At 37.6% G+C, this 13,244-nt stretch overlaps 1 protein-coding gene across 28 annotated transcripts in view; it reads right to left on the bottom strand.

Annotated features, from left to right (window-relative positions):
- LOC137298984 (tensin-3-like) overlaps positions 1-13,244 on the bottom strand; it is a 230,683-nt gene that overhangs the window by 59,109 nt on the left and 158,330 nt on the right. For 2 of the 28 annotated variants that reach the window (XM_067831415.1, XM_067831419.1), the window contains exon 1: positions 4,560-4,812. The exons of 24 other annotated variants lie outside the window; for them this stretch is intronic. In XM_067831415.1, coding sequence (XP_067687516.1) covers positions 4,560-4,745 — 186 coding nt within the window. In that variant the 5' untranslated portion in view covers positions 4,746-4,812. Of the gene's footprint in view, positions 1-4,559; positions 4,858-8,307; positions 8,568-13,244 lie in introns of those variants that run through there. 2 more of the 28 variants (XM_067831432.1, XM_067831427.1) reach the window with 2 other exon arrangements.

The following is a 13,244-nucleotide window of genomic DNA, read 5'->3' as shown; positions in this document are numbered from 1 at the left end:
CAGAGTGAGACAAAATATTCATAAGCACTTGTAAGCACTGATCTAAGAGCAAGTATCCCTGCACGGAATCACACCGAGAACCCAGCCTTTCAGTTTGACCAAAACATGATATGGACAAAACCCAGACTAAAATAAGTGAGCAGCACTCATTATCAGCATGTCCATTAAAGCAGATGAGGCATGGGATATGGTGTACAAGAATCGATTCAGTTCAACCATATGTGCTGTGATTAGATAATTTACCATCAATCGATAGGTTTACTACCATTCTCTTCAGAACTGTTGCCAGAAAAATTGAGCGGAGCATCCATGACTCGATTCAATTATCCTTGCCCCAAATGTCCTCATGTCTCGCATCATCAAAATGAATCAGGCTTCTGATATTTAGTGCACTTTCAACATCCATACAAATATCGATATGCTTCATTCAAAAGTTGTAAGGAGACAGGAATCTTTCAAATGTAACCACCTGAACATTCACCTATCTTTCAGAACAAAGACTGCAAAACCTTTGATATTACAAACAGGGTCAAATTGTTTCACAGAATAAAGAACAAAAACTTTCCACTTTCTTACTAAACTGGCCTGGATGTGTTTATCAGAGAGGTCAATAAGGCCCTATAGTGTTATTTAACACTACACAATCACATAAGCTCATGTTGTTTTATAAAAAGCTCCTGTCAGTGGCTGCCCATAAGGCACCATACAATGTCTTCATCTCCAAACCCAAACCTGCAGGACTCAGAGTATTCTGGGATACTTTAATCTGCATGTTCCTGGTTGCTGTGGTAACCAAGTAGTGATATTTTTAACTTTGGAAGATAACAGTCTATTTTCATGACAAGCAGATGGATTTAGCTTCTGGGAAACTTCTCATCTGTCTTCAACAGGGACCATTGAGGTTCACGACCTGCTTACATCATTAACTCTAAAACATACTTCAACTTCATGTGTACAAAAATCATGAGTACCCACTCACCTTCATATTGACTTAAAAGCTTCAATATACAAGTTGATTAAAAAGAACTATCTAAAAAACCCATCTTTCAACACTAATGCCAGATAAAAAACAGTATTGTTTTCCTGGTTAATTTACCGAGTGTATATGACTACATATCCCTGACATTGTTTATGTGAACAAATGAGAAACAATAAGTGATGACACCAGGGGTGTGGAAAAGGATTAACCATGTACTTCAATACTGACACAAACTGAATATAAAGTGTTTCTTTCCTCGAAACGCACACAAGTAGTCATACAAGGAAAATCTATCATCCACATAGATCCTTCTACAGTGAACAACTTGGTGTTCATAAACTCTACAGAGGCAACATCTGTCACCCAAACTTCATAACACTCAGCTGACAAACATTTAATAAAAGGTCATAAAATGACAGCCCAGTGATTGTTGAAAATCATCACCCGCATGTTGATGACCCTTTCCATTGTCAATATTGCCACCCAACTGTTGCATGCAAACAAATGTAAGTAGAATATATCTGCTGTGCCAGAGGCAAATGGCTTCAAGCCTATTGTCAATCTAACAGTCACTGATAATTGTCACCTATATCTTGTAAATATCAAACTTAAAAGCCATTATGTCCTGTCTTCATCATTGTCACTTACCCATGCATAGCACTGGCTTATATGCTGCAACTGGCAATATGTCTACATAAATCTCACTCGAAATGGATGTAGCATACTGAATTACCAGTGTGTCAGCAATTACAGTACTGCCGGAAATAGAAAAAATAATTTTCATGTGTATGTCTAAACTTTGTTTAGTTTATATGTGAAAGATCTGTTAAAATAAGTTCAGTCTAACCACAGAGAGGACAGATTGGTGCCGAAGTGACACCAAAGTGACGTATTTGGAACAGACCATGGCTTTATACAAATTAGAGTGCAATATTAATGTATCACGTAGGACACTTTACAAATGCCCATTTTTAAATGTTCTTTAATGCATCCTACTTAATGCCCAGTTAGGCTGAACTGAGTTATTTTGACATATCCTATCTGCTTTTGTGTGAAATTGAGGGACACAATGTAACAGCCTAAGAACATTTTGTTCTAATTCCGACAGTACTTTACTTTGTTCCATCAACAATATTTCAAGAGATAAAGTTAGATTCTTATGAAGGTATCTGTTATGATTATGTGTTTGTGGTACTCCTATAAGGGAAACGTTATTGGGGCAGTATAAACAACAAATGGCTCCCACATGTGAAGAGTGGAGGCTCTACATTCATTTCCTTCCAAGAAAATGTCTTACACTTTCCACTCAGTGACAGTATTCCCACATCTAAACTTGACACAGAATAATGTTCACTGCTATGAATGATCATGTGCATTGTGGCAATGTTTTCTATAACCATTACACACTTCCCCTTCCAAATTATACCCCCCAAACCATTTCCTTCGCTCTTCCACATACTTAAGACTCATTCATTTACTATGAATGCAAGACCACACAACATACTCCATCAGCAGGTAATCGGTTTTTACAGCAACTTTGTTTTCTTGAATACCTCTTCAAATCCTGTTTGGTGTATAGTGGAGTTTGTAGTCACATGTTACTTCCTGCTCACTTCCTCTTTCCTGGGGGACCACCAGCCAACTTCAGATGGAGAAGACCGAGTATATGATGAAGAATATTAGTACCTGTCAGATCTTTTTTAATCTCAGTGTTTTTCAAGCTAAACCTTGTGTTGCAATTCCTTGTAAAACTGTCCATGACTCAGTATACATGCACATAGGATTTCCCCACAATGATGAGACAAAAGCAGATTTATCATTTCCTGATTTATCATTTCTGTCTCATCACTCTTTCCCTGACTGACTATATGACTGGCTTCTGTCTGTAGCTGAAGTGTAGCTACAGTTCCACCTTGTCATACCAGCGAGATGGCTCAGCCTCCCACATCTTTCTATTGATAGATATTAACACATCCGCCACACACACCAGTTCCTTGGTAGGTAATAACTAGTTTTAATACCCATAGAGTTTGGAGTAGCAAACTTCAGAAACATTGTATATTAATGCAAACAACACATGATATGTGTCAGTGTGTTGTTTCCTGATAATGCTGTCGACAGCACTTCAATGTTATCATGATGGAAGACAGAGGAAGGTAGAGTCACGCTGAGACCAACATCATTACAGAAGAATGTTGACGTCATTCCACAAAAGAGAGAGTGATGATCAGTGCATTTTCCACAGGTTACCAACATGTGATTAAGAAATAGAGTCAGTAGTTGTTCAGGCATTCATGTATTAACCTGCATTCCATCAGGAAATGGAGATCTCTGACAGTAACTTCATAAAATCAGTATGACACACATGGTCCTATGATAATTTGTCTTTATAAACAACAGGCAAAGTATCACATTCAAGTGATATCATAAAACCATAATGCAGATGAGTTGAGTAAATGATGCTATCAGTTGAGATCTACCTACAGGTACTCATATAGACAATGACATAAACTTTGTCCTTTACAGCAACCATAATCCTACCAGCAACCCTTGTATATACAAAACTGTTATGAGTATTGGAGCCATTTACTGCATCTGACTTTAATGTGCATTGGAATACTTGAATACATCAAACTGCACACTGTACTATAATCCTTGAACACACCAAGTATTTGAATCCTTTAAAAGAGGAAAACTGCAATGTGTTCTTGAATCCTTGAACAAGCCACTATAATGTGTGCTGGAAGACTTGACTACACCCAACTAAGCATGTATTGGACTATCTAGTTTCATGACATCAATGCAAAGCACATCTGCCACATAATTCCTATTCTCTTGTATGCATCACACACAATGAATCAGTATTCATGCCAGTCAAAACTTGTTAAAAGTATTTGCAAAACATCACATCTTTCTGAATATGGCACAAGACAATGTAACTAAACCAGTGACAGTTGCAGGTCTTTCTTCAGCATCTACGCAAAAGCCATGTAACTCTATGGAAGAATTCTCTACCCTGAAATGATGGTACAAGGTAAAACCAGCACATTAACAACTGCAGTGATCAGTACATTCTGTAAGTTTTGTTCGCAGTCGTGTGTGTCAACAGGAACAATCCTGAGATAAACTGGGCTATAGAAAGTGATGTTGTCCCATTAGATTGACAATGTAATTCCCCTATTCACTTGCTTGGCCAGTACAACAGAGAAGTATCACTTGACACAAGTTTCACAGGCGAAAGGAGATATGGCCATGCTAGAGTATCACAGAGGCACGACATACTTTCTGGCAGCACATGCTTGCATATGTCAATCTGTCACAACCATATTTGATATGTGCACAGTACACATCATTACAGGAAGGCATGAAACACTATAAAGAAAACACTTATCACAAAATGAAGCTAATTAAACCAAAGATATTTTGTTGGATATAAATCTTAATACCCTGTTCACAGTTTCCCTTTTCTCTGCGCACAAGTCAAAAGACAGTTACTAAATCGAACCTATTCCTTAACAACACAAATGAAATACGCAAGATGTGACTAGAACAACATGAAAGTGAATGATAGTTAACTTACATAGCGTTTAGGGTTTGGCAAACTTCGGAACTGCATTGCTTCATCTAATCCAGAGTTATAGGAAGAAACATACTGATTACTATACTCGTGGTAACTCCGCCTGGGAAGACGGTTATCCATCCGTGGATTATCCCAGGGATTATACATCTCATACAACACATCTCGATAGGATTTGCCGTACTCCATCTCCAGGTAATTCCGAAAGCAAAGATGAAAGAATCACTTTACACCATAACCGCACCACCTCACATCTGTTCTGTGAGCGCCTTGGCAGAACATGGCCCAGCCAGCGAATGAACTGACGAACTCATAAGTGACAGGAAATGGTTGGACTAGGTTTCACAATGATGTACTTCCAAAACATTACTCCACCAAAGACTGGTCACATTTCAAACGCCATGACCTGTGGCAATCTGTCGCCTTTTAATTCAAGCGGTATATGACATTCCATAAAGTGTTGACCACATACCAGGATACGGTATTATGTTTTGGAGAATACAGTCGTGGCTCTGGTGACATCTGGGATTGAAAGTTGATGTAGACTGATCAGGAGTATCAAAATACAAATAAAACCCATTAATATCACTAGCTTGATTGTGAACTTAGTAAAGCATGCAATAGTGATTGTAACTGATGCATTTAAATCCTCATCATACCACATGTGATAGGATAGTCTGTCTCACCGTCCCTGAACCATATTATTCTGCCAAATGCCAAGCCTTCTCTGACGTGCTAAACCCTTAAATGGAGCAAGTCTAGATTTCCTCAGGTTCTGAATCTTTTATCTCCCTGGGTCTCCTTTTTAATTAAAATGGGTTTGTTTGTTACTATCAAAATTAGACATATTCAGAGACAAAGTCTTAGTCTAATTATAGGATTTCACCTATTTTCAAGAAATCTTATCAGGGCCTAGTCGGATATATTTCATTTATTTTACACAACGGACTTAATATACAAAAGAGTACATATTTCACTATTGTATCCATTTGTATATCAAATCAAAAGACTATGAATATATCCTGATACTTATCAATACATATATCAGTATTAATGTTTACAAATCAATATTTGCAGTACACAATCTGTTCCTAATGTAGGCGTTGCAGATTAACCCTTTTACACTCACATGCAGTCATGGCCTGTCATCTATTACAGACTTATTCTGGTAGGAGTTCTGTCAACCGCGAAGTGTTAATGTGGATTCTGCTCACATCGAAGGCCGCTTTGTCAGGCTAGGAATTAGGACAGTGATCAAGCAGATATTATTACCTCCCTTTGAATAATTCCTTTTAGCTAGACTAAACAGTTAATCTGCATGGAGTACTTCTGTGAAATACTTGTGTATGTGATGTCTTTCTCAAACATAATAAACAGTTTGACTTCAGATGGAAGCTCAAAAGGCTGTTCTATTGCTATATTTACCTTCCATATCACATACAGCCTGACATGAGTGAAATACTGCCAATCCCATCAGCTAAACTGTCAGCTATGCTGTATTGAAAAGCTTGCAAATACTGTTGGGTATAAGTTGTAATCATAGTTTTGTATCAGTTAATCATTAATAATTTATTGATTTATTGATTTAAGCATATCATTTTAATGCACCATTCATTAAATAATATGTAAAAAAATTTGAAAACGTAGTAATCAAAGCAAAAGAAATATATGCATTTTTGATAATAAGTAATCTGTTGACAAATAATTTGTTCAGACTGAATTTTTTGAGCTGTCATCATTTCATCTCTGGTTTACCTGTATCTTCCTTAACCAGTACTTGTACAGGTGCAAGGCCTTGCCTGTACGTTTCTACACTGAATTGTTCACCTTTCACTGCATGAGGTCACCAAGTACTACCATGTAACTCGTCTCCATGTGCACTCAACAGAATGCACAATACAGCAGGTTCACACAATGCAAAACATTGCTTGTCAGGAGACATGCACCAACAAGAGTGAGTGAATGTGTATTACATCAAGGCTAATCCCCAGCATTCACATGTCTCCATTCCTGTAAAAATGTCAAGGAAACAGGATGTTCACAAACTTTATGATCAGGATATTATGAATTAGAGTAGTCATTTTCAAGTTTATGCTACAGATCTTTAACCTATCCCAATTAACCTTTTCACAGAGGACTTCTGACATACAAATGCCACCAGTTCTCTGTCTATTATCAATAAACACATGCTGATAATACAGTCAAGTGCAGTGGATTCAACCTCAATGTCTTTTTAGGCTTATCAATTTGTTTTGTCATTCTATATATTTCTGATAATTAAGTTAAAAGTCCAAATCCAGATAAAAATGGAGATCAGCAGCTTGCTGTATATTTTCCCAGACAACAATGTGTATTTCAAAACAAAGATTCTCCAGGTGGGAGTCACAAGTAATGTGATCCTATCGATGATCGGTTGTACTGGCCACCCACACAGCCAGTAAACAAACACCAACACTCACAACACTGTTGCTACTATCTTCCTGATGACAAACAAAAGCTTCATATGTCTCAATGAGATACATGAAACATACTTAAAACCCGTACACTGGCACAGAAAATCAATCAGTTACTGGCCTGGGCTAAATGTCAGATAAATTACACACAATGAAGAAATGAATACAGAGCATGACTAGATATATATACATTCAGATTTAGATACCATATGTTATCAGGCTATACCAATGATAAAATTTCAATACCGAGTTTGCAAAAATTGTGAAATAAAACAAGTAAGTGAGGTTTCCTGAGACAATAAATTGTGTGATGATGGTACATTATGAAAAACAGTGTAACAAAACCACACCAAAATGATGTTCAAAGTTGCCTCTGTTGGTATTGCAAAACATGTTAGTTTTTTCTAAACATTTTAGAAAAACATTCACGTCAGGTTTATTTGCTCAAGAAGTTATTGCTAATCCCATATCATTGCTTCTATATACTTCCACTAGTGGTTACCTGTCCCCTGGATATACAACAGGCATGGTGCCATAAACAGCCCTGGACTGGCAGTTGTCACAACCTTGACCCAGGAACATGCTTCAGTGGAGGAATAAATAAGCATGGTATACACCAACCCGACACATGTCTTAATCATAAACAATTGTAGACATCCAAACGTGACCTTTCAAATAGATACCGATGTACTGTTGACACTTGAAATGAATGCTTGGTAACCATATTAACCTATTAACCCAGTGAAACACCAGACCCACAGCATGGGATACTCAGTGTTAACTACATGCAAGGTAACCTCAAGAGATTACACACCAGATAAGTTCATGCTTCTAAATATTTCAACTGACATAAGTTAATATCTGTATTTGAAGATGATCTGAATGTGTACACATCTATATAAAAATATTACATGTACACTAAAGTATAAAACATACTGAACTAAAATATAAAAACCTGCTGTGAAAGCATGTATTTCTCAATATAAATTTTACATGTCACTGTGTAACAAACATGTTCCTGTGTAAACAAGTTGAAAGCAACTGTCTACCTGTTTAACTAAAAATAGCTCAGCACTTTCCATACACAAACAGCTAAAAGAGACTAATGCATAAAACATTTACCAGCTAAATTATCACTAAACTTGACTATCCAGCTAGCAGTTCACCTACCCTGAAAGTGCAATGGTAAGGTATGGCCTAGGAAGGCGGTAGCGTCATGACGACCTCATGCATCCATTAACACCTATGTATCAATGACAGTCCCCCTACGAAAGGTATTCTGATTCTCTGAGCCTTACCTTCTTGTGACATACTGTTCCTCTGTCCGACACAACATGTATAATCCCTGATTTGGCTAAATGAACAAGGTTCGGTGCATATGTATGAATTGACTATTAAACTATTGTACGGCCCAGTCATGTATAATCAGTATTTGGGTCAAAGCCACTGTCACACAAGGAATTAGTAATGTGGCCTGGTGGTGGAGGACTCTTCGCCCCAACTTGGTTTGATGCTAACTTGCAGGACAGGTTGCCTGTAATCTCTACCTCCGCAATATGTCCACTGAACACACCTAGGCTGTGAGGTGTTCGTTGCTTGGCAGGTACATCATATGTCCTCAAGTTTGTTACTTTGTGCAACAATTACCACAATTCACGAACTTGTACACTTAATATTCAAACGTTTAGATCATAAGTAGCAATGAAAGAACTCCTAATGTTAAAACAGAACACATGATAATGTACAAGAGAGATATGTTCAATCAACTGAAAGTGAACAATTATCAGTTACATTTATTCAACTTTGCATAGCAAAAGGATTTGTTAATTTTGAAGGCATAACCAGCTCCACATCGCAACAACAGCAAGCTTTCTCAAGTATATGTTTTCCACCTTCACGTATTAAGTCAACCGCTGAAGCAAATCCAAAACATGACAGTGTGAAAAACAGGTAAGACTGATGTGGCATATGCCATCAAATGTCAAGGGAGCATTTCTTTGACACAGAAAAATAAAACTTGTGGCAGGAGAAAAATTTTGGCAGCAGAGATTCATGATAAAGTGTGGCAACATCAGTGATATGAGATAATGATAATTTGGGCTACCAAATGTTGGTAAAACCATTATATTGGACAATCCCCAATCTACAGGTGACTCACAGTGAGGAACTCCATTGGACGATCCCCAATCTACAGGTGACTCACAGTGAGGAACTCCATTACAAGAGGCTGGAACTGGAACTTGTCCAAAACAGCATACCAGCCTTGAAAATCTTCCACTTTCACCAGATAAATATCAGTCCCTAAAAGATGGTTGTTGTGCACAAATTATCTCTGCAGATGAAGCACTGGCACTGACTGTTGGCATGGACATATTTGTGTCCCCAGCTGGGATCCAGGTGACTACACACAATGTACAATGCTGCATCACTAAGCACGCTTGTACAGATGCCATGGAATTTAGGGCTCATCCTCTCTCTTAACCCCATACAGGTCACACAACATTATCAAAAGCAGGAGTACCCAGAAAAACAAACAGCTACTTCGACTGTCGTTACTGTACACTTGTCATTGCAACATGTCCTGTAAAATCTATACTTTTGTTCAAAAACACAACAACCATATCAGCTTCTACATTATAATTTCATATTCAGCATCATGGGGTTAAATGTATTGATGTTCATAACCTATTCTGAAAAGACATAACGTCAAATTTTGAAGTGGTTAAACAACATTCTTGTGCATATAGCATGAAGCTGCTCAAAATTTGGTACCTCCTCTATTTTATATTAAAGACGTACAATAAGCCCTCAAGCCCATAGTTCAAAAGAATAATTTAAGATTATGAATAATGATATTGCTGCCTTATATATTGCTGCTGATCCCAATCACACTGCAAGCATAAAACACCCTAATCCCATTGTTATCATCTAATTACAATTAATACACAGTTGACATTCTCAGCATCAGGTACATGTTTTTAACAAGACAATGTACCCTGAAGACTCCATTCAAGACCAAAGCAATGCTAAATTGGAATCTAGCTAGTTGTCTCCTATATGCTGACATTTGAAGACCTGTATGCTTCAAAGGTTCACTACTGAGACTGTCATTGAGTGATCACTCAAGCTTATAACAGTATTGTACATCTCCAAACCTAACTGGACAAACATCTAAACTAAAACGTCTGGTGAAATGTTTACATTAGTGTCAGACAAGTGTGCATGGCATACTCGTGCATGTGGGGTGTATAGTGAGCCACTGTATTGCTCACAATGCAGCTAAATACTTCATTTAAATCTTGTCTAGACAAACAGTCCCTGAATACTTATAATATTCATAGTAAGAAATAAACCCATTAAATTTGACAAAAGGAACCTCACCGACAGGCCTGAATCTGGGGAAATCTAGACTTGCTTCATTTATCATTTCCGGGAGTTCTTGTCAATAGGGAAAATAATGTGGTTCAGGGACTGTGAGACAGACTTGTCTTCAGTGTTCAGTAGGTTACAGAAAGTACATACAAATGGCTGGGACAAGAGTTAAATATGTACTTCTGGAAAGTGGTTTACCTAGCTACAAGACAGAGAAAAAGTGTCTAATGTTACAAGGCAGACAGACAAAAGTGTCTGATGTTACAAGTCAGAGACAAAAGTGGCTGATGTTACAAGACAGAGACAAAAGTAGCTGATGTTTCAAGACAGAGACAAAAGTAGCTGATGTTGCGAGTCAGAGACAAAAGTGGCTGATGTTTCAAGACAGAGACAAATGTGGATGATGTTACAAGACAGAGACAAAAGTGGCTGATGTTCAGAGACTGATTGATTAAGAATCACCCAATGAAAGTAATTCATTCCTCGTTAAGACAGAACCTGGACCTTCACCTTGTGGGTTGAGCTAAATGAATTCCAAGTCAGTAGACAAGTGAGCCAAGAACATCAGTGCCCATGTATACAACCTATAAGCACTAGGTATGTGTGTCTTCAACACATCAGAAGCTACACAGACTTTCAACAGCCTTCAATCTTGCACTTCTTCAATCACATTTCCAGTGTAGGTCATGAGAACTTTGGCAAATGAACAATCTTTTTTTCAGTTCTTCTATACATGTTTACAATTTTCTGTCAAGTCAACAAATACATCCTAGTGGGTTCACCACAGTGGATTCAAAGTGCACATTCTGCACCCCTTATATAGTCAGGAAATGTCAACTGTACACCACAATAAATGTTACCTAGTAACATATTTACTAAGAAAAACAGCCCAAACCATCTGCTTTTGTACAGGACTACAATTGAAGTGTCGCGGCTAGTAGTTATTGCAAACTAAAGACTTCCAGTTTGGAAATGGAGTATTTCCATTTTTGTCCTTTGTCCATTGATAAAAGAACTGCTTACAAAATTGTGCACATGGATTGTATCTGTCCGGTGAACACAGTTATTCATGTGGTTCTGTCCAAAAAGAAAGGGCTATAATACACTGTCAAGTGAAATGACTCAATAAAAGCAATAAGATGCATTACATTAATCAGGTTAAGTAGACTTTCTGGTTAGATATAACAATTTTAGAGCAAACATGACCTTTCAGATTATATATATATTTTAAGAAAAACAACTATGTATATCAAATATAAACACTGCATCAAATCAGGTGAATGGTGCTTTGAATAACTGCTATATACAAGTTATCTATAACATATGAAACTCAGGTAACCTGTTATCATCTCCCTGCAATAACAATATGAACTTGTCAGCATGGGACTGTCATAGATGACCTTTAATGTTGTAGCTAAACCTTCTCCACATGGTGTCACATTTGGAATGATATTGCCTAGTCTATCCATTCATCTTACTTATAAAATACATTTATGTTGGCGAGAATGTTGTGGGCACAAAGGTGTTGTCTACCAGAACAATTAACATTATACTTTCAAGTCTCAAGCCTCAAACACACCTGACACTACCTGGCCAATCCCCTGATTACTTCCAGTGAGGGTTGAAGGTATTTATTTTGCATCACTAAGCCTGTACATTTCATGTTGTAAGCACAACTCCATATGTGTAGGTGTAGCTGAAAAATACTAGTTACATTGTGTGAGAGACAACATGATCCTGAGTGAGTGAGAGAGTGAGTGAGTGAGTGAGTGAGTGAGTGAGCGAGTGAGTGAGAAAGTGAGTGAGTGAGTGAACGAGCATGCTTTTACACCACTGTTACCAATATTCAAAGAACATCTGTAGGGGATACCAGAAGTGGGTTTTATACAAGATGAGTGAATGCTTATCCACATGCCTACACTACCTGACCCTTAATGAAGAGACAATACTTCATATTATCATAATTAGAATTAAAAACATGGCAATAATTTTGTGAAAATAATGAAGTATGATGCTCTCTCAGCCTCTTTTTGAACTTGGTTCAATAGCTGAAGATAGAATCATGACATTGCATGTGTTGAATTGATGAAACGTTGAATTGATGAACAGATGGTCCAAATGGGTCTTATTTACTGTAATACAAATTGGGTAAATTGTTGCTTATCTTGTGGTTACAGGATTCTTTTCCCGTGTAGATAAAGCCTGATAGTTACAACACAGTTGGAGATAGACATGACAGGGATTTTGCTGCAACATCTCCAAGATTGATGTAACATTGACATTGTTCCCTATTAGTTTGCTGGAGTGGCATGGCAGCCTAGTGGTTAAGGTCTTCACTCGTCACACTCAAGACCAGGGTTCGATTCCCCACATGGAGACCTGTGAAGCCCATTTCAGGAGTTCCCTGCTGGAATGTTGCTGGAGTATTGCTAAAAGTGGCATAAAACTGAACTCACTGACTCAGCCTTAACTTGCTGGAACATCTCTGAGGTAGAGAGAGATGTAACAAAGAAGTGATTCAGAGGTACAGACAGACGTGTTTGATCCATCTGCATCAGCTCTAATATTTTATATACGGATATGTTTATGTTTTCCCAATGTTGAGTACTTGGTGACTATATGATGTCATTAGTGTTTTCCTCACAGCTGACTGTAATGCCATACACAACACCACTCACCAGTATCATACACAATAAGCATGAAACACGACATTGATGGAATGAGACAAGGAAACATCTGAACAAGTCATAGCCTCAAAATTACTCAAATGTTTGTGCTAGTAAATACTTACTTCACATTAAAACAATACTAGAATGTAGGATATTATGATATACATCTTTCTTAAAAACACCATATGAATACT

This window comes from Haliotis asinina, chromosome 10, assembly GCF_037392515.1.
Source record: "Haliotis asinina isolate JCU_RB_2024 chromosome 10, JCU_Hal_asi_v2, whole genome shotgun sequence".
NCBI classification, from domain to species: domain Eukaryota; kingdom Metazoa; phylum Mollusca; class Gastropoda; order Lepetellida; family Haliotidae; genus Haliotis; species Haliotis asinina.
This window is presented reverse-complemented; position numbering and strand designations above follow the sequence as displayed.